Consider the following 21320-nt stretch of genomic DNA (forward strand, 5'->3'; position numbering starts at 1 on the left):
GGTGTTCCTCAGGGCAATTGTCTTAGGCAGTTACTCTTCTCTATATTTACAGATGATGTCCCACTGGTATTACACAAAGCTAAAATTCCTATGTATGTGGATGATTCTCCACTTTTACATGTCAGCTCCCAATGCCAGTGAGCTCACGGAAATTCAAAGGGAGTTACAGTCAGTTTCAGAATGGGTGATCGATAATAAACTGGTCTTGAATACAGCTAAAACTAAAAGTATGGTATTTGGTTAAAAACATTATTTAACACCTAAACCTCCAATGGAGTTGTCTATAAATTGAGCAAGTTGAGAAAGCTAAACTCCTAGGAGGAACATTGAATGGTCTATTATCATGGTTAAGTCATATTGACAAAGTTGTTGTGAAGATTAGGGAGAGGTATTTCTGTTATAAAAAATACATTCTGTATGTTTTTAAACATAAAAATAAAAATCAGCTGTACTAGTGGTTCAGGCTCTGATCTCGTCTCATCTCTTCTCATCTCTTCTCATCTCGTCTCATCTCATCTCGTCTCATCTCTTCTCATCTTGTCTCATCTTGTCTCGTCTCATCTCTTCTCATCTTGTCTCATCTTGTCTCGTCTCATCTCGTCTGATCTTGTCTCATCTTGTCTCGTCTCATCTCGTCTCATCTCTTCTCATCTTGTCTCATCTTGTCTCGTCTCATCTCGTCTCATCTCGTCTCATCTCTTCTCATCTCGTCTCATCTCATCTCGTCTCATCTCTTCTCAACTCGTCTCATCTCTTCTCATCTTGTCTCATCTTGTCTCGTCTCATCTCGTCTGATCTTGTCTCATCTTGATAACTGTCCAGTAATATGGTCAGGTGCAGCAAAGAAAGATCTAGCAAAACTGCATCTGGTTCCAAACAGAGCAGCACGCCTCACCCTTAACGGCACATAAAGAACTAACATGAACAACATGGATGCCAGTCTTTCCTGGTTGAGGGTTGACAACAGATTAACTACTTCTCTTCTTGTTTTGATGATAAATATTACTGTGAAAAAAATTCCATAATGTCTGTTTAATCAAATAACATTAAGCTCAGACACCTATACACACCCCACAAGACATGTCACCAGGGGTCTCTTCAGACACCCATTCACACCCCACAAGACATGTCACCAGGGGTCTCTTCAGACACCCATACATACCCTACAAGACATGTCACCAGGGGTCTCTTCACAGTCCAAAACAAATTCATGGCAATGCACAGTTTTATACAGAGCCATGATCGCATGGAACTCCCTTCCATCTCAAGTTATTCAAGCAAACAGCAAAATAACTTTAAAAAAACAGATAAAAAAATAACTTGTGGAACAGCAGGGATTGTGACACACACAAGCACACCACACAGACACACTCTAACAAACACATTGCCTTCCTTGTGTTTGGTTAATTGTCATGTTTTGTGTTCTTTGTGGACCCCAGGAAAAGTAGCTGCCACTTCTGCAAAAGCTAAGGTCGATCCAAATAAACAAAGAGCTCGATGTGCCCTCTATATAACTCTATGCGTTACCTGCAGTAGGAGTGCCCTCTATATATATATATATATATATATATATATATGTGTGTGTTAAATGCAGGACATTTGATTTATTTTACGAGGCAAGTCAGTTAAAGAACAAATTTTTATTTTCAATGACGACCTAGGAACAGTGATTTAACTGCCTGTTCAGGGGCAGAACGACAGATTTGTACCTTGTCAGCTCGGGGGTTTGAACTTGAAACCTTCCGGTTACTAGTCCAACGCTCTAACCACTAGGCTACCCTGCTGCCCCACATGCAGGCAATGTGCCGTTTATATAACTCTATGGGTTACCTGCAGATGGTGGAAGGCCCATTCGTGGATACTCTGGATCCTGTTGCTATGGAGATCAAGGGTTCGTAACCACGTGTACTCTCTCAGATCGTCCTCAGCAACCGAGGTGATGTCGTTGAAGGAGAGGTCGAGGGTTACGACCTCGGTGACGGTTACCGTGGGAACGTGTCGGTAGTTCCGGGAGGAGCAGTTGCAGAAGAGACGCTCGTCACATTGATCACACGTTGACCTCTTCTCGACCTCTGGGGTTGAACTTTGACCCTGAGAGAAGAAGAGGAGGACCAGCATGGCCAGAGACCCCATTCTGAAAAAGAAAGGAAAGAGAGAAAAAGAGAGAGACTGAAGGAGAGAGAGAAAGAGAAAGATATAGAGAGATTGTGTAAGAAGATGTCTGTACTTTCCCTCTGACATAACCAACTATGTGGATGAGGATCTATACTCATAGGTGTTAGTGACCTCAATCAAATGAAACCAAACCATCTTAAACCTGATCGTTTCAGACATTTTAAAGTGTAAAATTAACAGCTGAAGTCATTCAGAGTGCGTTCCAAATGACACCATATTCCATAGACAGGCGTAGTGCACTACTTTTGACCAGGGACCATAGGAAAATTCAGACCTGAGTTGCGTGTGCGTATATGTGACTTGTTTCAGAAAACTAGGCGTATGTCGTGTGTCACGTCTTCACAGAGACATTTCAAGAGAGACATTTCAACATAAACATTTTTTAAATCAAAATGTGTTTTTTGGGGGCAGAAATTCTGGAACATGTGAACTTTCATGTGCCTTGATAACAATCGTGTATGCCATCTGTAAATACGAATATAATTGTTAAATTACGAGCCCAGTTGGTTTAGCCACAGAAAAAGGGAAGCAACCTTCCCGCTAGCCATGATTGTCTGAGATAATGAGTGGGCTGGACATGCCAAGAAATGAGTTCGGATTGGTCTGCCATATAGCAGGCTTCTGTCTATTTAAGCTGGTCAGTATGTGTAGGTAATCCTGTCGAACACATCTTTTTAAAGATATCACGTAGTAGAATATATCACGTAATAGAACTGCATAGGTGTTGCTTTCTGGAGGACTGAGTGACAGTCCAACCAGGTAACTGAAACATGGGGAAATGCCAGTTCCCTCCAGGTAACTGAAACATGGGGAAATGCCAGTTCCAACCAGGTAACTGAAACATGGGGAAATGCCAGTTCCCTCCAGGTAACTGAAACATGGGGAAATGCCAGTTCCAACCAGGTAACTGAAACATGGGGAAATGCCAGTTCCCTCCAGGTAACTGAAACATGGGGAAATGCCAGTTCCAACCAGGTAACTGAAGCATGGGGAAATGCCAGTTCCAACCAGGTAACTGAAGCATGGGGAAATGCCAGTTCCAACCAGGTAACTGAAACATGGGGAAATGCCAGTTCCAACCAGGTAACTGAAACATGGGGAAATGCCAGTTCCAACCAGGTAACTAACTGAAACATGGGGAAATGCCAGTTCCAACCAGGTAACTGAAACATGGGGAAATGCCAGTTCCAACCAGGTAACTGAAACATGGGGAAATGCCAGTTCCAACCAGGTAACTGAAACGTGGGGAAATGCCAGTTCCAACCAGGTAACTGAAACATGGGGAAATGCCAGTTCCAACCAGGTAACTGAAGCCAGGGGAAATGCCAGTTCCCTCCAGGTAACTGAAGCATGGGGAAATGCCAGTTCCAGCCAGGTAACTGAAACATGGGGAAATGCCAGTTCCAACCAGGTAACTGAAACATGGGGAAATGCCAGTTCCAACCAGGTAACTGAAACATGGGGAAATGCCAGTTCCAACCAGGTAACTGAAACATGGGGAAATGCCAGTTCCCTCCAGGTAACTGAAACATGGGGAAATGCCAGTTCCAACCAGGTAACTGAAACATGGGGAAATGCCAGTTCCAACCAGGTAACTGAAACATGGGGAAATACCAGTTCCAACCAGGTAACTGAAACATGGGGAAATGCCAGTTCCCTCCAGGTAACTGAAACATGGGGAAATGCCAGTTCCAACCAGGTAACTGAAACATGGGGAAATGCCAGTTCCAACCAGGTAACTGAAACATGGGGAAATGCCAGTTCCAACCATGTAACTGAAACATGGGGTAATGCCAGTTCCAACCAGGTAACTGAAACATGGGGAAATGCCAGTTCCAACCAGGTAACTGAAACATGGGGAAATGCCAGTTCCAACCAGGTAACTGAAACATGGGGAAATGCAAGTTCCAACCAGGTAACTGAAGGTAACCATTCTGACCTGTTAATACATGTGAAAGTTATCAAAACACTTAGTTTAGAATATCTACATAAATCCAGCAATTGCATTCTTCTCATATGACTCTGTAGGCTACTGACCTGTTAAACACTTCCTCTGGCATCTCATCCTTCCTCTGTCTGTAGCTATTGAACTCAACCTGCAGTAGGTTTGTTTGTTGTGATTGAGTGGGGAGGAAACAGCTGCGGGCAAGGTTCTGACAAAGGGGTGTGTCTCGGTGGTGGCAAGGACACACCCAAGAAAACACCCCCCAAAAAACCACACCCCCAAGCCAACTCCTGTTTGGTTTCTGTCATGGCCGCCAGAATTTCTTGAGGAGCAAGACAAACAAATGAGGCAAAATCAGCAGTGCGGTTCCCCTTTAAGAGCAGCAGTGCGGTTCCCCTTTAAGAGCAGCAGTGCGGTTCCCCTTTAAGAGCAGCAGTGCGGTTCCCCTTTAAGAGCAGCAGTGCGGTTCCCCTTTAAGAGCAGCAGTGCGGTTCCCCTTTAAGAGCAGCAGTGCGGTTCCCCTTTAAGAGCAGCAGTGCGGTTCCCCTTTAAGAGCAGCAGTGCGGTTCCCCTTTAAGAGCAGCAGAGCGGTTCCCCTTTAAGAGCAGCAGTGCGGTTCCCCTTTAAGAGCAGCATGGCCGATGCTCCAGTTTGAATGATAGATGTTGAAAGAGCTGGTTTGCCGTCCCTCTTTAAGTTTGTCCGTACAAAGCCTTTTATTTTGTGCCTCCCTGTTCGGGTTGCTCAACAGTTATTTTCACTTCCTAATCTAAGTTGAGTTTTCTTTTAGTTTGTTATCAGGCAGATTTAGTGGCTGTTCATGGGGGGGGGGGGGTGTTTAAGACCCTAATCGAGGGTACCCAGCCAGTACCCAGTCAGTTGGCACCCACTTTCTGAACCCATATTAAAGACTCCACCTGTTTCGTTCTGGTTGTCAGTGGCTCATTTGTTAGTTCCCTTTTCTGTTGAGCAACGATCGTTGGTTGCTTGGTTACGTAACGTCACACATAGTTAAAACAGATTGTATAGTTTTGAACGGAAACTAAGTGTATATCTAAGGAAGCAATGTGGTTTAGATGTGTAAACAGCTTTTCAACAGAAAACATTTGTTCACTAACACTTTATTTGCATAGTCCATCTGTAGATTCTCTACAGACTATCAGTGACTATCTACTACCCCAAACTACCCCAACTATCTACTACCCCTAACTCTAGCCCTAACCTTAACCTTAACCCTAACCTTAACCTTTATCCTAACCCTTAACTTAACCCTTAACCCTTAACCTTAACCTTAACTTAACCCTTAACCCTTATCCTAACCCTTAACTTAACCCTTAACCCTTATCCTAACCCTTAACTTAACCCTAACCTTAACCCTTATCCTAACCCTTATCCTAACCCTTAACCTTAACTTTAACCCTTATCCTAACCCTTAACTTAACCCTTAACCTTAACCCTAACCTTAACCTTTATCCTAACCCTTAACTTAACCCTTAACCCTTAACCTTAACCTTAACTTAACCCTTAACCCTTATCCTAACCCTTATCCTAACCCTTAACCCTTAACCTTAACCCTTATCCTAACCCTTAACCTTAACCTTAGCAAGCAGTTGCTTATCAACAGAGTTTGTTGATAGTAAGACCATCGATAGATCATAGATGGACTAACGAAATAAAGTGTGACCTGTTTCAGGAAGCTAGTTGTATGTCGCACGTAACTACTTCACTACTTCACAAATTAAACATTTGTGTCAAAATGTGTTTTTGGGCTTAAATGCCTTCTGGAATGTTCATGTGCCTTAATAATAAACTTGTGTTCCATCTGTAAATACTTATACAATTGTTTAAATTACGAGCCTAGTTGGTTTAGCCACGGAAAAAGGACAGGAACCTTCCCGCTAGCCATGATTGGCTGAGGTGACGGATGGGCTGGACATGCCGAGAGATGAGTTGGGATTGGTCTGACACCAGTAGCATGTTTCTATCTATAACATGAGCCGCTCAGTGTGTGTAGATCATCCTTGCTGACGCAGCTTTCTTTTGGAAAGATATCCCGTTATGGAAAACTGAAAAAAAAAAAAAAGTGTTGCAATTGTTCTTAACTAACATTGATGCCAATAATTTAACAGTTTCAATCGACCCCAAAAAAAATATCAGTTTGGAAGAAGTTGTGACGGACCCACTTTCCGGAGTGACTCGCCACAACGGGTCAAACAAGCTGTAGCTACGAACACAAATCAGAAACAACACAGGAGGCGTTCCAGTCTGTCGTGAAGTGTTCATCCAAGTAAACGGATTAAAAAGTTTAGCTACATTTTCAGATTATTATACGTTTAAAATGTTTTCATTGCAAGTTAAAGCGTACTGTTAGCTAGCTAGCTAACGTTAACTGTCTGGCTGGCTCGCTAGCTAACGTTAACTGGCTGGCTGGCTCGCTAGCTAACGCTAACTGGCTGGCTGGCTCGCTAGCTAACGTTAACTGGCTGGCTGGCTCGCTAGCTAACGCTAACTGGCTGGCTGGCTCGCTAGCTAACGTTAACTGGCTGGCTGGCTCGCTAGCTAACGCTACGTGTATGATCTGTGTAGTAATATTATTTGTATCTCAGACAGACATTTACATTGCTAGTTATTAGCCTATATGTTAGCCAGCTAACATTGAACATAGTTAGCTTTAGCTTCCTGCAGATTCATACTACAGCATTTTGTTGGCTAGCTATAAAAATGAGTTTTTAACTGTATGGGTTGTAATTATGGTTAATTGTTTTGCTAGTTAGCTAGCATGTCTTAACAAAAGACTCCACTTCGTCAGATGATTACATGACCCATCAAGTTAGCCAGGTGTGTCTGGGGGGTGATTACAGCCATCTATTGTATTTCATGAACATGTGTAGTAGACAGTAGTGATCCACCCACTTAGCTAGATGTAGCTGTGGGGGGGTTATAGAAGTTATTTCTCATGACCCATCAATTTAGACAAGTGTGTCTGGATAAGAATCATCAAATAATTGTAAAATATTTGTAAAATATTTTTATCCGGGCACTTTCTATATTTTATATTGTATTATATTGTATTATATTTATATTGTATTATATTTATATTTATATTGTATTATATTGTATTATATTTATATTGTATTATATTGTATTATATTGTATTATATTTATATTGTATTATATTTATATTGTACTATATTGTATTATATTGTATTATATTTATATTGTATTATATTTATATTGTATTATATTTTATATTGTACTATATTTATATTGTACTATATTTATATTGTACTATATTTATATTGTATTATATTTATATTGTATTATATTGTATTATATTTATATTGTATTATATTTATATTGTATTATATTGTATTATATTTATATTGTACTATATTTATATTGTACTATATTTATATTGTACTATATTTATATTGTATTATATTTATATTGTATTATATTGTATTATATTGTATTATATTTATATTGTATTATATTGTATTATATTGTATTATATTGTATTATATTGTATTATATTGTATTATATTGTATTATATTTATATTGTATTATATTGTATTGTATTTATATTGTATTGTATTTATATTGTATTATATTTATATTGTATTATATTTATATTGTATTGTATTTATATTGTATTATATTTATATTGTACTATATTTATATTGTATTATATTTATATTGTATTATATTTATATTGCTACTTTGCAAATATGCAAGTAACCGTTTGACTGTAATAGGCTTACAGGGGAGACCAGGATCTAATGTTTACAGCTTCTGTGTCCTGTTCATTTGTGACAAATCAACTTCGTTTTTGTAGTGTAGAGACGGTATGTGAACAACAACATGACCTGCACCAACGTCAGATTAGGAGAAAGACCAAGGACGAGATAAAGTGTTATTTTACCTGGTGTTTTCATTATTGTAGGCTACTACTTTCTCCTCTTTTAGTCTTAATCTTTGTTACAAGTTTATCAACTTTCCAAGCAGAATTTACTTTCCCATTTCTCCTCAACTGTCGTGTCTGATATATACCATTTTCTAGCTCTGAGTCTCTACTTTTATCCAACGTGAAAAACACGATTTCAAATGTTTATGCATCAGACCGAATCGAGCCGATATACAATTTTCTAGCTCTAAGTGTCACAATTTCACATTCTTGCGCTCCATTAGACCGCATCGAGGTGGTCAGTCATATTTGTTATTCTAAAGACATTTTGTGGTTTAAGAGGTTTTCAAATCAAGACAGCAGGTGCAAAACTAGACACAAGCAGATGGATGACTTTTACCTTGACTCTCAGGGTGTTCTGTTTAAAGGTGCTCTGCGTTGAGACCTGATGTAACCAGGAGATGAACAGATAAACATAGGGATAGACAGGATGCTCATGGGCAGGGGACTGTGTGTGTGTTTATGTAAAACCAGTTATGCAAAAAGTATCACTTCCTACTGTTCCACTGGTGTGTGTGTGTGTGTGTGTGTGTGTGTGTGTGTGTGTGTGTGTGTGTGTGTGTGTGTGTGTGTGTGTGTGTGAGTGAGAGAGTGCGTGTTTGAGAGTGCGTGTGTGTGTGAAAGAAGAAGTCACTTGATTTTGGATGAAATCCCAGATCCTGAGATTAATCATGAGACTACATCGCTAAAAAACCTGCTGTCACCACACACACACACACACACGCACACACACACACACACACACACACACACACACACACACACACATTTCCCCTTTAAGTCTAGATCCCTGTGTCCTACCTGTTTAGTGTACTCTGATTGGTTGGGAAAAGGAACCTCACACACACACACACACACACACACACACACACAGACACACAGACATACATATATGTGTATGGGCTTTGCTCCTTATCGTGTTTATACACGGTGAGTGACATGTTTGGGGAACTTGAAACAGGGAACTGTAATAGTAAAGATGTGCTCTGAGTGTTTCTAACATAACGTAGGCCTACACTCATCCACTGATTTTACTGTTGATGGTGGGGTGACTAGTGAGATATACCTGCTGGAGCGCGGGCTAATCTAATCATTTTACTGTTGAAGGTGGGGTGACTAGTGAGATATACCTGCTGGAGCGCGGGCTAATCTAATCATTTTTACTGTTGATGGTGGGGTGACTAGTGAGATATACCTGCTGGAGCGCGGGCTAATCTAATCATTTTACTGTTGATGGTGGGGTGACTAGTGAGATATACCTGCTGGAGCGCGGGCTAATCTAATCATTTTACTGTTGAAGGTGGGGTGACTAGTGAGATATACCTGCTGGAGCGCGGGCTAATCTAATCATTTTACTGTTGAAGGTGGGGTGACTAGTGAGATATACCTGCTGGAGCGCGGGCTAATCTAATCATTTTTACTGTTGAAGGTGGGGTGACTAGTGAGATATACCTGCTGGAGCGCGGGCTAATCTAATCATTTTACTGTTGAAGGTGGGGTGACTAGTGAGATATACCTGCTGGAGCGCGGGCTAATCTAATCATTTTACTGTTGATGGTGGGGTGACTAGTGAGATATACCTGCTGGAGCGCGGGCTAATCTAATCATTTTACTGTTCACGGTGGCTATCTGGCTCCATAGTGAAGTTTCCCCTAGTTACAAATTAAATAAAAGTTGATTTGTCATGTGGGCTGAATACAACAGGTGTAGACCCTAAATGCTTACTTACAGGCTCTGACCAATAGTGCAAAAAAGGTACTAGGTGAACAATAGGTAAGTAAAGAAATAAAACAACAGTAAAAAGACAGACTATATACAGTAGAGAGGCTATATACAGTAGAGAGGCTATATACAGTAGAGAGGGTATATACAGTAGAGGCTATATACAGTAGAGAGGGTATATACAGTAGAGGCTATATACAGTAGAGAGGCTATATACAGTAGAGGCTATATACAGTAGAGAGGGTATATACAGTAGAGAGGCTATATACAGTAGAGAGGCTATATACAGTAGAGAGGCTATATACAGTAGAGAGGCTATATACAGTAGAGAGGCTATATATAGTAGAGAGGCTATATACAGTAGGGAGGTTATATACAGTAGAGAGGCTATATACAGTAGAGAGGCTATATACAGTAGAGAGGCTATATACAGTAGAGAGGCTATATACAGTAGAGAGGCTATATACAGTAGAGAGGCTATATACAGTAGAGAGGTTATACACAGTAGCGAGGCTATATACAGTAGAGAGGCTATATACAGTAGCGAGGCTACATACAGTAGAGAGGCTATATACAGTAGAGAGGCTATATACAGTAGCGAGGCTATATACAGTAGAGAGGGTATATACAGTAGAGAGGCTATATACAGTAGAGAGGCTATACACAGTAGAGAGGCTATACACAGTAGAGAGGCTGTATACAGTAGAGAGGCTATACACAGTAGAGAGGTTATATACAGTAGAGAGGCTATATACAGTAGATAGGCTATATACAGTAGAGAGGCTATATACAGTAGAGAGGCTCTATACAGTAGAGAGGCTATACACAGTAGAGAGGCTATATACAGTAGAGAGGCTCTATACAGTAGAGGCTATATACAGTAGAGAGGCTATATACAGTAAGGAGGCTATATACAGTAGAGAGGCTATATACAGTAGAGAGGCTATATACAGTAAGGAGGCTATATACAGTAGAGAGGCTATATACAGTAGAGAGGCTATATACAGTAGAGAGGCTATATACAGTAGAGAGGCTATATACAGTAGAGAGGCTATATACAGTAGAGAGGCTATATACAGTAAGGAGGCTATATACAGTAGAGAGGCTATATACAGTAGAGATGCTATATACAGTAGAGAGGCTATATACAGTAGAGAGGCTATATACAGTAGAGAGGCTATATACAGTAGAGAGGCTATATACAGTAGAGAGGCTATATACAATAGAGAGGCTCTATACAGTAGCGAGGCTATATACAGTAGAGAGATTATATACAGTAGAGAGGCTATATACAGTAGAGAGGCTATATACAGTAGAGAGGTTATATACAGTAGAGAGGCTATATACAGTAGAGAGGCTATACACAGTAGGGAGGCTATATACAGTAGAGAGGCTATATACAGTAGAGAGGCTATATACAGTAGAGAGGTTATATACAGTAGAGAGGCTATATACAGTAGAGAGGCTATATACAGTAGAGAGGCTATATACAGTAGAGAGGCTATATACAGTAGAGAGGCTATATACAGTAGCGAGGCTATATACAGTAGAGAGGCTATGTACAGTAGAGAGGCTATATACAGTAGAGAGGCTTTATACAGTAGAGAGACTATATACAGTAGAGAGGCTATATACAGTAGAGGCTATATACAGTAGAGAGGCTATATACAGTAGAGAGGCTATATACAGTAGAGAGGCTGTATACAGTAGAGAGACTGTATACAGTAGAGAGGCTCTATACAGTAGAGAGACTATATACAGTAGAGAGGCTATATACAGTAGAGAGGCTATATACAGTAGAGAGGCTATATACAGTAGGGAGGCTATATACAGTAGAGAGGCTTTATACAGTAGAGAGGCTATATACAGTAGAGAGGCTATATACAGTAGGGAGGCTATATACAGTAGAGAGGCTATGTACAGTAGAGAGGCTATGTACAGTAGCGAGGCTATATACAGTAGAGAGGCTATATACAGTAGAGAGGCTCTATACAGTAGCGAGGCTATATACAGTAGAGAGGCTTTATACAGTAGAGGCTATATACAGTAGAGAGGCTATATACAGTAGGGAGGCTATATACAGTAGAGAGGCTATATACAGTAGAGAGGGTATATACAGTAGAGAGGCTATATACAGTAGAGAGGCTATATACAGTAGAGAGGCTATATACAGTAGAGAGGCTGTATATACAGTAGAGAGGGTATACACAGTAGAGAGGCTATATACAGTAGAGAGGCTATATACAGTAGAGAGGCTATATACAGTAGAGAGGCTGTATATACAGTAGAGAGGCTATATACAGTAGAGAGGCTGTATATACAGTAGAGAGGGTATATACAGTAGAGAGGCTATATACAGTAGAGAGGCTATATACAGTAGAGAGGCTATATACAGTAGAGAGGCTATATACAGTAGAGGCTATACACAGTAGAGAGGCTATATACAGTAGAGAGGGTATATACAATAGAGAGGGTATATACAGTAGAGAGGCTATATACAGTAGAGAGGCTATATACAGTAGAGGCTATATACAGTAGAGAGGCTATGTACAGTAGAGAGGCTATATACAGTAGAGAGGCTATATACAGTAGAGAGGCAATATACAGTAGGGAGGCTATATACAGTAGAGAGGCTATATACAGTAGAGAGGCTATATACAGTAGGGAGGCTATATACAGTAGAGAGGCTATATACAGTAGAGAGGCTATATACAGTAGAGAGGCTGTATATACAGTAGAGAGGGTATATACAGTAGAGAGGCTATACACAGTAGAGAGGCTATATACAGTAGAGAGGGTATATACAGTAGAGAGGGTATATACAGTAGAGAGGCTATGTACAGTAGAGAGGCTATATACAGTAGAGGCTATATACAGTAGCGAGGCTATGTACAGTAGAGAGACTATATACAGTAGAGAGGCTATATACAGTAGAGAGGCTATATACAGTAGAGAGGCTATATACAGTAGAGGCTATAAAAGTAGCGAGGCTATGTACAGTAGAGAGGCTATATACAGTAGAGAGGCTATATACAGTAGAGAGGCTATATACAGTAGAGAGGCCATATACAGTAGAGAGGCTATATACAGTAGCACGGCTATATACAGTAGAGAGGCTCTATACAGTAGCGAGGCTATATACAGTAGAGAGGATATATACAGTAGAGAGGCTATATACAGTAGAGAGGCTATATACAGTAGAGGCTATATACAGTAGCGAGGCTACATACAGTAGAGAGGCTATATACAGTAGAGGCTATATACAGTAGCGAGGCTACATACAGTAGAGAGGCTCTATACAGTAGCGAGGCTATATACAGTAGAGAGGCTATATACAGTAGAGAGGCTCTATACAGTAACGAGTCTATATACAGTAGCGAGGCTACATACAGTAGCAAGGCTTTATACAGTAGAGGCTATATACAGTAGCGAGGCTATATACAGTAGAGAGGCTACATACAGTAGAGAGGCTATATACAGTAGCGAGGCTATATACAGTAGAGAGGCTATATACAGTAGAGAGGCTCTATACAGTAGCGAGGCTATATACAGTAGAGAGGCTATATACAGTAGAGAGGCTATATACAGTAGCGAGGCTACATACAGACACCTGTTAGTCAGGCTTATTGAGGTAGTATGTACATGTAGATATGGTCAAAGTGACTATGCATATATGATAAACAGCGAGTACTATCAGCGTAAAAAGAGAGGTTGAGGGTCTCCCGGGTGGCGCAGTGGTCTAGAGCATCGCTGTGCCACCAGAGACTCTGGGTTTGAGCCCAGGCTCTGTCGCAGCCGGCCGCGACCGGGAGGTCCGTGGGGCGACGCACAATTGGCCTAGCGTCGTCCAGGTTGGGGAGGGTTTGGCCAGTAGGGATATCCTTGTCTCATCGCACACTAGCGACTCCTGTGGTGTGCCGGGCGCATGGCTACCGGGTTGGATGCGCGCTATGTTAAGAAGCAGTGCGGCTAGGTTGGGGTGTGTTTCGGAGGACGCATGGCTTTCGACCTTCGTCTCTCCCGAGCCCGTACGGGAGTTGTAGCGATGAGACAAGATAGTAACTACTAACAATTGGATCTCCTTAGTCTTGGTTAAGTTGAGGGATAGGTTGTTATTCTGGCACTACATGGCCAGGTCTCTTACCTCCTCCCTATAGGCTGTCTCGTCAGTGATCAAGCTGTTGTGTCGTCTGCAAACTTAATGTTGGAGTCATGCCTGGCCATGTAGTCGTGGGTGAACAGGGAGTACAGGAGAGGACTGAGCACGCACCCCTGGGCATCTCCAGTGTTGAGGATCAGCGTGGCAGATGTGTTGTTACCTACCCTCACCAACCTGGGAGCGGCCCATCAGAAAGTCCAGGATCCAGTTGCAGAGAGAGGTGTTTAGTCCCAGGGTCCTTAGCTTAGTGATGAGCTTTGTGGACACTGTGGTGTTGAACACTGAGCTGTAGTCAATGAACAGCATTCTCACGTAGGTGTTCCTTTTGTCCAGGTGGGAAAGGGCAGTGTGGATCATCTGTGGATCTGTTGCGGTGGTATGCAAATTGGAGTGGGTCTAGCGTTTCTGGGATAATGGTGTTGATGTGAGCCATTACCAACCTTCCAATGCCCTTCATGGCTCACGGACGTGAGTCTGTAGTCATTTAGGCAGGTTGCCTTTGTGTACAGATCTAGAATCAGCTTCTTCTCCCCCAATCCTAACCTTAAACATTAGTGGGGAAATGCAAAACTGACCCAAGATCAGTGTCTAGGGGCAACGTCACTGCCTATCTTCAAGGTTTCAGGGTTCTCTACCTTTTCTCTGCTTCCCTCTAGTGGTTGATAGCGTTGTGAACAGGATGGTTTGTGGAAAAAACATGCACGCTTAAACACACACAGCAGACACGCAAAGTATTGAATCAATGCTTTATTAATGGGTCATGTTTTAGTACCAGGAAACAAGACTTGAAGGTCACCAAGGAAGTGATGTCATCAGTGTTCAACGACCCCGGTTCTGTGCAGGTTTTAGTGCCATCCCAGCACTAACTAACAAACCAGATACAGCTAATGATTTAATCATCCAGACTTTGACTATAGATGTTAACAGACTGGATACAGCTAAAATAATAAATAAAAGATCATGGTGTTTGTAGTTCTTTGTGTTTGTAGTTCTTTGTTTGTAGTTCTTTGTGTTTGTAGTTCTTTGTTTGTAGTCATTTATGTTTGTAGTTCTTTGTTTGTAGTTCTTTGTGTTTGTAGTTCTTTGTTTGTAGTCATTTATGTTTGTAGTTCTTTGTTTGTAGTTCTTTGCGTTTGCTGTTCTTTGCGTTTGTAGTTCTTTGCGTTTGTAGTTATTTGCGTTTGTAGTTATTTGTGTTTGCTGTTCTTTGTGTTTGTAGTTCTTTGCGTTTGTAGTTATTTGCGTTTGTAGTTCTTTGTGTTTGTAGTTCTTTGCGTTTGTAGTTATTTGCGTTTGTAGTTCTTTGCGTTTGTAGTTATTTGCGTTTGTAGTTCTTTGTGTTTGTAGTTCTTTGCGTTTGTAGTTCTTTGCGTTTGTAGTTCTTTGCGTTTGTAGTTATTTGTGTTTGTAGTTCTTTGCGTTTGTAGTTATTTGCGTTTGTAGTTATTTGTGTTTGTAGTTCTTTGCGTTTGTAGTTATTTGCGTTTGTAGTTATTTGCGTTTGTAGTTATTTGCGTTTGTAGTTCTTTGCGTTTGTAGTTCTTTGCGTTTGTAGTTCTTTGCGTTTGTAGTTCTTTGCGTTTGTAGTTATTTGCGTTTGTAGTTATTTGTGTTTGTAGTTCTTTGCGTTTGTAGTTATTTGCGTTTGTAGTTATTTGCGTTTGTAGTTATTTGTGTTTGTAGTTCTTTGCGTTTGTAGTTATTTGCGTTTGTAGTTATTTGCGTTTGTAGTTATTTGCGTTTGTAGTTATTTGTGTTTGTAGTTCTTTGCGTTTGTAGTTATTTGCGTTTGTAGTTCTTTGCGTTTGTAGTTATTTGCGTTTGTAGTTATTTGTGTTTGTAGTTCTTTGCGTTTGTAGTTATTTGCGTTTGTAGTTATTTGTGTTTGTAGTTCTTTACTGGATACAGCTAATCAGGGGTTCCCGAGTGGCGCAGCGGTCTAAGGCACTGCATCTCAGTGCTAGAGGCGTCACTACAGGACCTGGTTTGATTCCAGGCTGTATCACAACCGGCCGTGATTAGGAGTCCCATAGGGCGACGCACAATTGGCCCAGCGTCGTCCGGGTTCGGTCGGGGTAGAGCGTCATTGTAAATAAGAATTTGTTCTTAACTGACTTGCCTAGTTAAATAAAGGTTAAAAATCAACTAATCATCCAGACTTTGACTATAGCTGTTGACAGTTGTGTTAGTGCTGGGTTGGAACTAGTCCCTGCACACCCTGTGGGTCCCAGGGACCAGGATTGAAGAACAGTGATTTTAACCATTATAAAGTCGGCATCCCAAATGGCACCCTATTCCCTATAGTGCACTACTTTTCACATAGGGTTCTGATCTAAAGTAGTGCACTACTTTTCACATAGGGTTCTGATCTAAAGTAGTGCACTACTTATCACATAGGGTTCTGATCTAAAGTAGTGCACTACTTATCACATAGGGTTCTGATCTAAAGTAGTGCAAAACTTATCACATAGGGTTCTGATCTAAAGTAGTGCACTACTTATCACATAGGGTTCTGATCTAAAGTAGTGCACTACTTATCACATAGGGTTCTGATCTAAAGTAGTGCACTACTTATCACATAGGGTTCTGATCTAAAGTAGTGCACTACTTTTCACATACGGTTCTGATCTAAAGTAGTGCACTACTTATCACATAGGGTTCTGATCTAAAGTAGTGCACTACTTTTCACATAGGGTTCTGATCTAAAGTAGTGCACTACGTAGGGGATAGGATGCCATTTAAGAGGCAGACATAAGAGTATAACCTATAAACCTAAAAGCCTAGGGTACTGAGAAAGTTACCTATCTAATATCGTTTACAACAATTCTAAAATAACAGTCAAAATAACATTCGTGTGACATGGCAATACGAATGAATGTAAAGGCTGTGTGTCTCCAACAATGAGATGAACATTCCAGAAGAAAAACAATTGAAACAAGTCGGTTCATTCATTCGTTCCGTACAATCTTTTCTCTGAAAAAACAGAACGATCGTGAAGAAAGGCAGTCGTAAAACAGTCTGTCCAAGCGTGGTCCATCGCATCGCAGGTGAAAGACGGGGGAAACATTGAAAAGGCCTGATAATGCTTAAGGAGAACATGTACAATGGGCTCTTAACTCTCCCATGATTTACATGAAAACATAAATAAGTTAATACATTAATACATTAAATAAACAAATAGCGTTATAAAAGACATAAATAAATAACCTCAAATCATAAATAATAACAGAAACACAAGTGATTCACGTCGTGAAGAGAGATGGTGTTCAGTATTGTTCTCATTACTTCCTGTAGCGTTGGAAACGTGGAGGAGCCTCGCCTATGAAAGCTAGCATTCTAAACAGCACCCTATTCCCTATGTAGTGCACTACCTTTGACCAGACCCAATACGTCCCAAACAGCACCCTATTCCCTATGTAGTGCACTACCTTTGACCAGACCCAATACGTCCCAAACAGCACCCTATTCCCTATGTAGTGCACTACCTTTGATCAGAGCCAATACGTCCCAAATAGCACCCTATTCCCAATGTAGTGTACTGCTTTGAAGGCCCATAGGGCTCTGGGAAACAGTGTTCCACTTGGTACACAACCCCTGAGTCCTCATCCAGTCCTTCCCATTAACCTGAGTCCTCATGCAGTTCTTCCCACTATCCAGATTCCTCCTTCCCATTAACCTGAGTCTTCATCCAGTCCTTCCCATTAACCTGAGTCCTCATCCAGTCCTTCCCATTAACCTGAGTCCTCATCCAGTCCTTCCCATTAACCTGAGTCCTCATCCAGTCCTTCCCATTAACCTGAGTCCTCATCCAGTCCTTCCCATTAACCTGAGTCCTCATCCAGTCCTTCCCACTATCCAGATTCCTCCAGTCCTTCCCATTAACCTGAGTCCTCATCCAGTACTTCCCATTAACCTGAGTCCTCATCCTTCCCATTATCAAAATTCCTCATCCAATCCGTCCCATTAACCAGATTCCTCATCCAATCCTTCCCATTAACCAGATTCCTCATCCAATCCTCCCCATTATCCAGATTCCTCATCCAATCCTTCCCATTAACCAGATTCCTCATCCAATCCTCCCCATTATCCAGATTCCTCATCCAATCCTTCCCATTAACCAGATTCCTCATCCAATCCTCCCCATTATCCAGATTCCTCATCCAATCCTCCCCATTATCCAGATTCCTCATCCAATCCTTCCCATTAACCAGATTCCTCATCCAATCCTCCCCATTATCCAGATTCCTCATCCAATCCTCCCCATTATCCAGATTCCTCATCCAATCCTCCCCATTATCCAGATTCCTCATCCAATCATTCCCATTAACCAGATTCCTCATCCAATCCTCCCCATTATCCAGATTCCTCATCCAATCCTCCCCATTATCCAGATTCCTCATCCAATCCTTCCCATTAACCAGATTCCTCATCCAATCCTCCCCATTAACCCGATTCCTCCAATCCTCCCCATTAACCAGATGTTAGAATATGATATGATTTATAGGGTTCTAAAATTACCAAATTTCCATGCAAACTTTCCAGAAATCCAAATTCAAGATTCCCCGGATTTCCTGCCTATTCCCTCCTCATTCAAGGACTCTTACAACCAGGATGTCTGGAAAACCTGCATGGAATTTGAGGGGGGGGGGGGGGTTCTGGAATTGTGTAACTCTTAGATATGGTTGTAGAAGATCATTGTTTGTCGGATGCTAACAGATTGATACAGTTAATAAAATGAAGAAGCATGCTTCTAGAATACTCTGGTATTCTTCTAGAATACACCGGTATTCCGTTATGAGTGATCTATTATCGTACTGACAAGCAACAGCGCACATAATAATTAAACAACTGATATACTAATTCTTGGCGAGTGATCAAACATTTACGGGCTCGATTCAATCCGTAGCGCTGAAGACACGCACTACAGCACAGTAGAAACTCAAAAGGCAATATTCCCGCTTTCATGGAGACTGCGTTCACGGCTGTATATGTTGGCTCAATCAGAAATCACAATCTCATTATAGCGCTGAACTTCAGCGATACGGATTGAATCGAGCCATAGGGTCTAGTATTTTCTAATGAGGGGGTTGAAAACGTCACTGATGAATCTTGGTTTGCAAACGGTTATTGATCGGTATTAATAGTAAATATAATTTCACAAATATATATACTCTTCCATTTTATCTTCTTGCGTCTATATCCCAAACAGCACCCTAATCCCTATGTAGTGCACTACCTTTGATCAGACCCAATACGTCCCAAACAGCACCCTAATCCCTATGTAGTGCACTACTTTTGACCAGACCCAATACGTCCCAAATAGCACCCTATTCCCTATGTAGTACACTACTTTTGACCCAGGCCCATAGGGATCAATTTGGGACGCAGACATTATTTTTTTCCGAAAAAAAAAATAGATGGTTGAATATATACCTCATCCAAGCGTAACGTCGCAAGCTGCCTGTTAGCTCAATCCATCAATCAATCAACCAATAATGAATTGATTGATTGATGGAATCATTGATATACTGTACCTGTGGAGTATTAGAATAACCACAGGCACGTTCTTGAACATTCCTTATTGATTTAGCACACGACAATCCTCAATCGAACAATCTATATCGTTATTTTGTAGAATCCATAGCAGTACATGAGTTTAAGAGCAGATAAAACAGGTTGACGTTGGTTTCATATTGAGCCGTGTCTGGCGAGCCCGAGAGCTAGGTCCCAGGTCTGTTTTGAAGTTGGCCAATAGATGTTCTTGCTTTGTTCCTCTGGCCAATAGTATTGCAGATGAGTGACATGTGGTCAGAGCAGAGGGAGGAACTGATTTTATTGGCCGTCGTTTAAGTTCACTGTAGGTATCTGTAGACCTTGAAAAAGTAGTTCTGTCCATCTCTACACACCTCCCTCCCTCCCTCCCTCCCTCCCACTACTGTAGGGATCTGTAGATCTTTGAACAGTAGTTCTGTCCATTCATCTCTGCATTCCTCCACCCCTGCCTCTGTTCCTCCATCCCACTACTGTAGGTATCTGTAGACCTTGAAGCAGTGGTTCCCAGAGTCAGCCACCACCACGTGTCCATCAGAGGTGAGAGCCAGACCCTGAGGTCCGTAGAGAGGGTCAGCTGATGTGTTGATATAGGACAGGAAGGAACCACTACCGTCAAACACCTGGAGAGGAGGGGGGAGGATACTTATGTAAATTAACACCTGGAGAGGAGGGGGGAGGATACTTATGTAAATTAACACCTGGAGAGGAGGGGGGAGGATACAAATGTAAATTAACACCTGGAGAGGAGGGGGGAGGATACTTATGTAAATTAGATATATCTGTATTTCATTTCCAATAAATTTGCAAACATTTCTAAAAAACATGTTTTCACTTTGTCATTATGCGGTGTTGTGTGTAGATGACAGGAGGTTGGTGTCCCTTTAATTGGGGGGGACGGTCTTGTGGTAACGGCTGGAGTGTAATCAGTAGAATGGTATCAAATACATCATAAACATGGTCTCCAGGTATTTGATGCCATCCCATCGACTCCATTCCAGCCGTTATTATGAGCCGACGTCCCCTCAACTGGCCTCCACAAGTTCAGATGGCTGAGAAAAAAACAATCTATTTTAAATTCAGATTGTAACACAACAAAATGGGGAAAAAGTCTGAATACTTTCTGAAGTATTCAGAATACATTATATATATATGTACCTGCATGCTGCTGTTGCCCCAGTCGATATACATGATACATGAAATATACAGTACCAGTCAAAGGTTTGGACACACCTACTCATTCAAGGGTTTTTCTTTATTTTTACTATTTATTGTATTTTTTACTATTTTTATTTTATTTTTTACTATCTTTAGTTGTCCTTTATTTTTTAACTATGTTCTACATTGTAGAATAATAGTGAAGACATCAACACTATGACATAACACATATGGAATCATGTAGTAACCAAAAAAAGTGTTAAACAAATCAAAATATATTTTATATTTGAGATTCTTCAAAGTAGCCACTCTTTGCCTTGATGACAGATTTGCACACTCTCAGCATTCTCTCAAACGGCTTCACCTGGTATGCTTTTCCAACAATCTTGAAGGAGTTCCCACATATGCTGAGCACTTGTTGGCTGCTTGTCCTTCACTCCACAGTCCAACTCATCCCAAACCATCTCAATTGGGTTGAAGTCAGGTGATTGTGGAGGCCAGGTCATCTGATGCAGCACTCCATCACTCTCCTTCTTGGTCAAATAGCCCTTCACAGCCTGGAGGTGTGTTGTGTCATTGTCCTGTTGAAAAACAAATGATAGTCCCACTAAGCTCAAACCAGATGGGATGGCATTTCGCTTTAGAT

The 21320-nt window shown here is 41.1% G+C and overlaps 2 protein-coding genes across 7 annotated transcripts in view; both read right to left on the reverse strand.

Annotated features, from left to right (window-relative positions):
* The window catches only part of tlr2 (toll-like receptor 2), a 27679-nt gene extending 19135 nt beyond the window's left edge, over positions 1–8544 (reverse strand). Inside the window, exons 1-2 of one of the 2 annotated variants that reach the window (XM_036958362.1) lie at positions 8426–8544; positions 1831–2169 (exon numbers count right to left, since the gene is read on the reverse strand). In XM_036958362.1, coding sequence (XP_036814257.1) covers positions 1831–2133 — 303 coding nt within the window. In that variant the 5' untranslated portion in view covers positions 2134–2169; positions 8426–8544. Of the gene's footprint in view, positions 1–1830; positions 2170–4212; positions 4930–8425 lie in introns of those variants that run through there. The other variant, XM_036958363.1, reaches the window with a different exon arrangement.
* An 8253-nt stretch (positions 8545–16797) lies between these two features.
* trim2b (tripartite motif containing 2b) overlaps positions 16798–21320 on the reverse strand; it is a 32396-nt gene continuing 27873 nt past the window's right edge. For 4 of the 5 annotated variants that reach the window (XM_036958367.1, XM_036958366.1, XM_036958365.1 and 1 more), the window contains one exon: positions 16798–20139. In XM_036958367.1, coding sequence (XP_036814262.1) covers positions 19987–20139 — 153 coding nt within the window. In that variant the 3' untranslated portion in view covers positions 16798–19986. The remainder of the gene's footprint in view (positions 20140–21320) is intronic. The other variant, XR_005038688.1, reaches the window with a different exon arrangement.

Source organism: Oncorhynchus mykiss, chromosome 21 (assembly GCF_013265735.2).
Source record: "Oncorhynchus mykiss isolate Arlee chromosome 21, USDA_OmykA_1.1, whole genome shotgun sequence".
Lineage (NCBI taxonomy): Eukaryota > Metazoa > Chordata > Actinopteri > Salmoniformes > Salmonidae > Oncorhynchus > Oncorhynchus mykiss.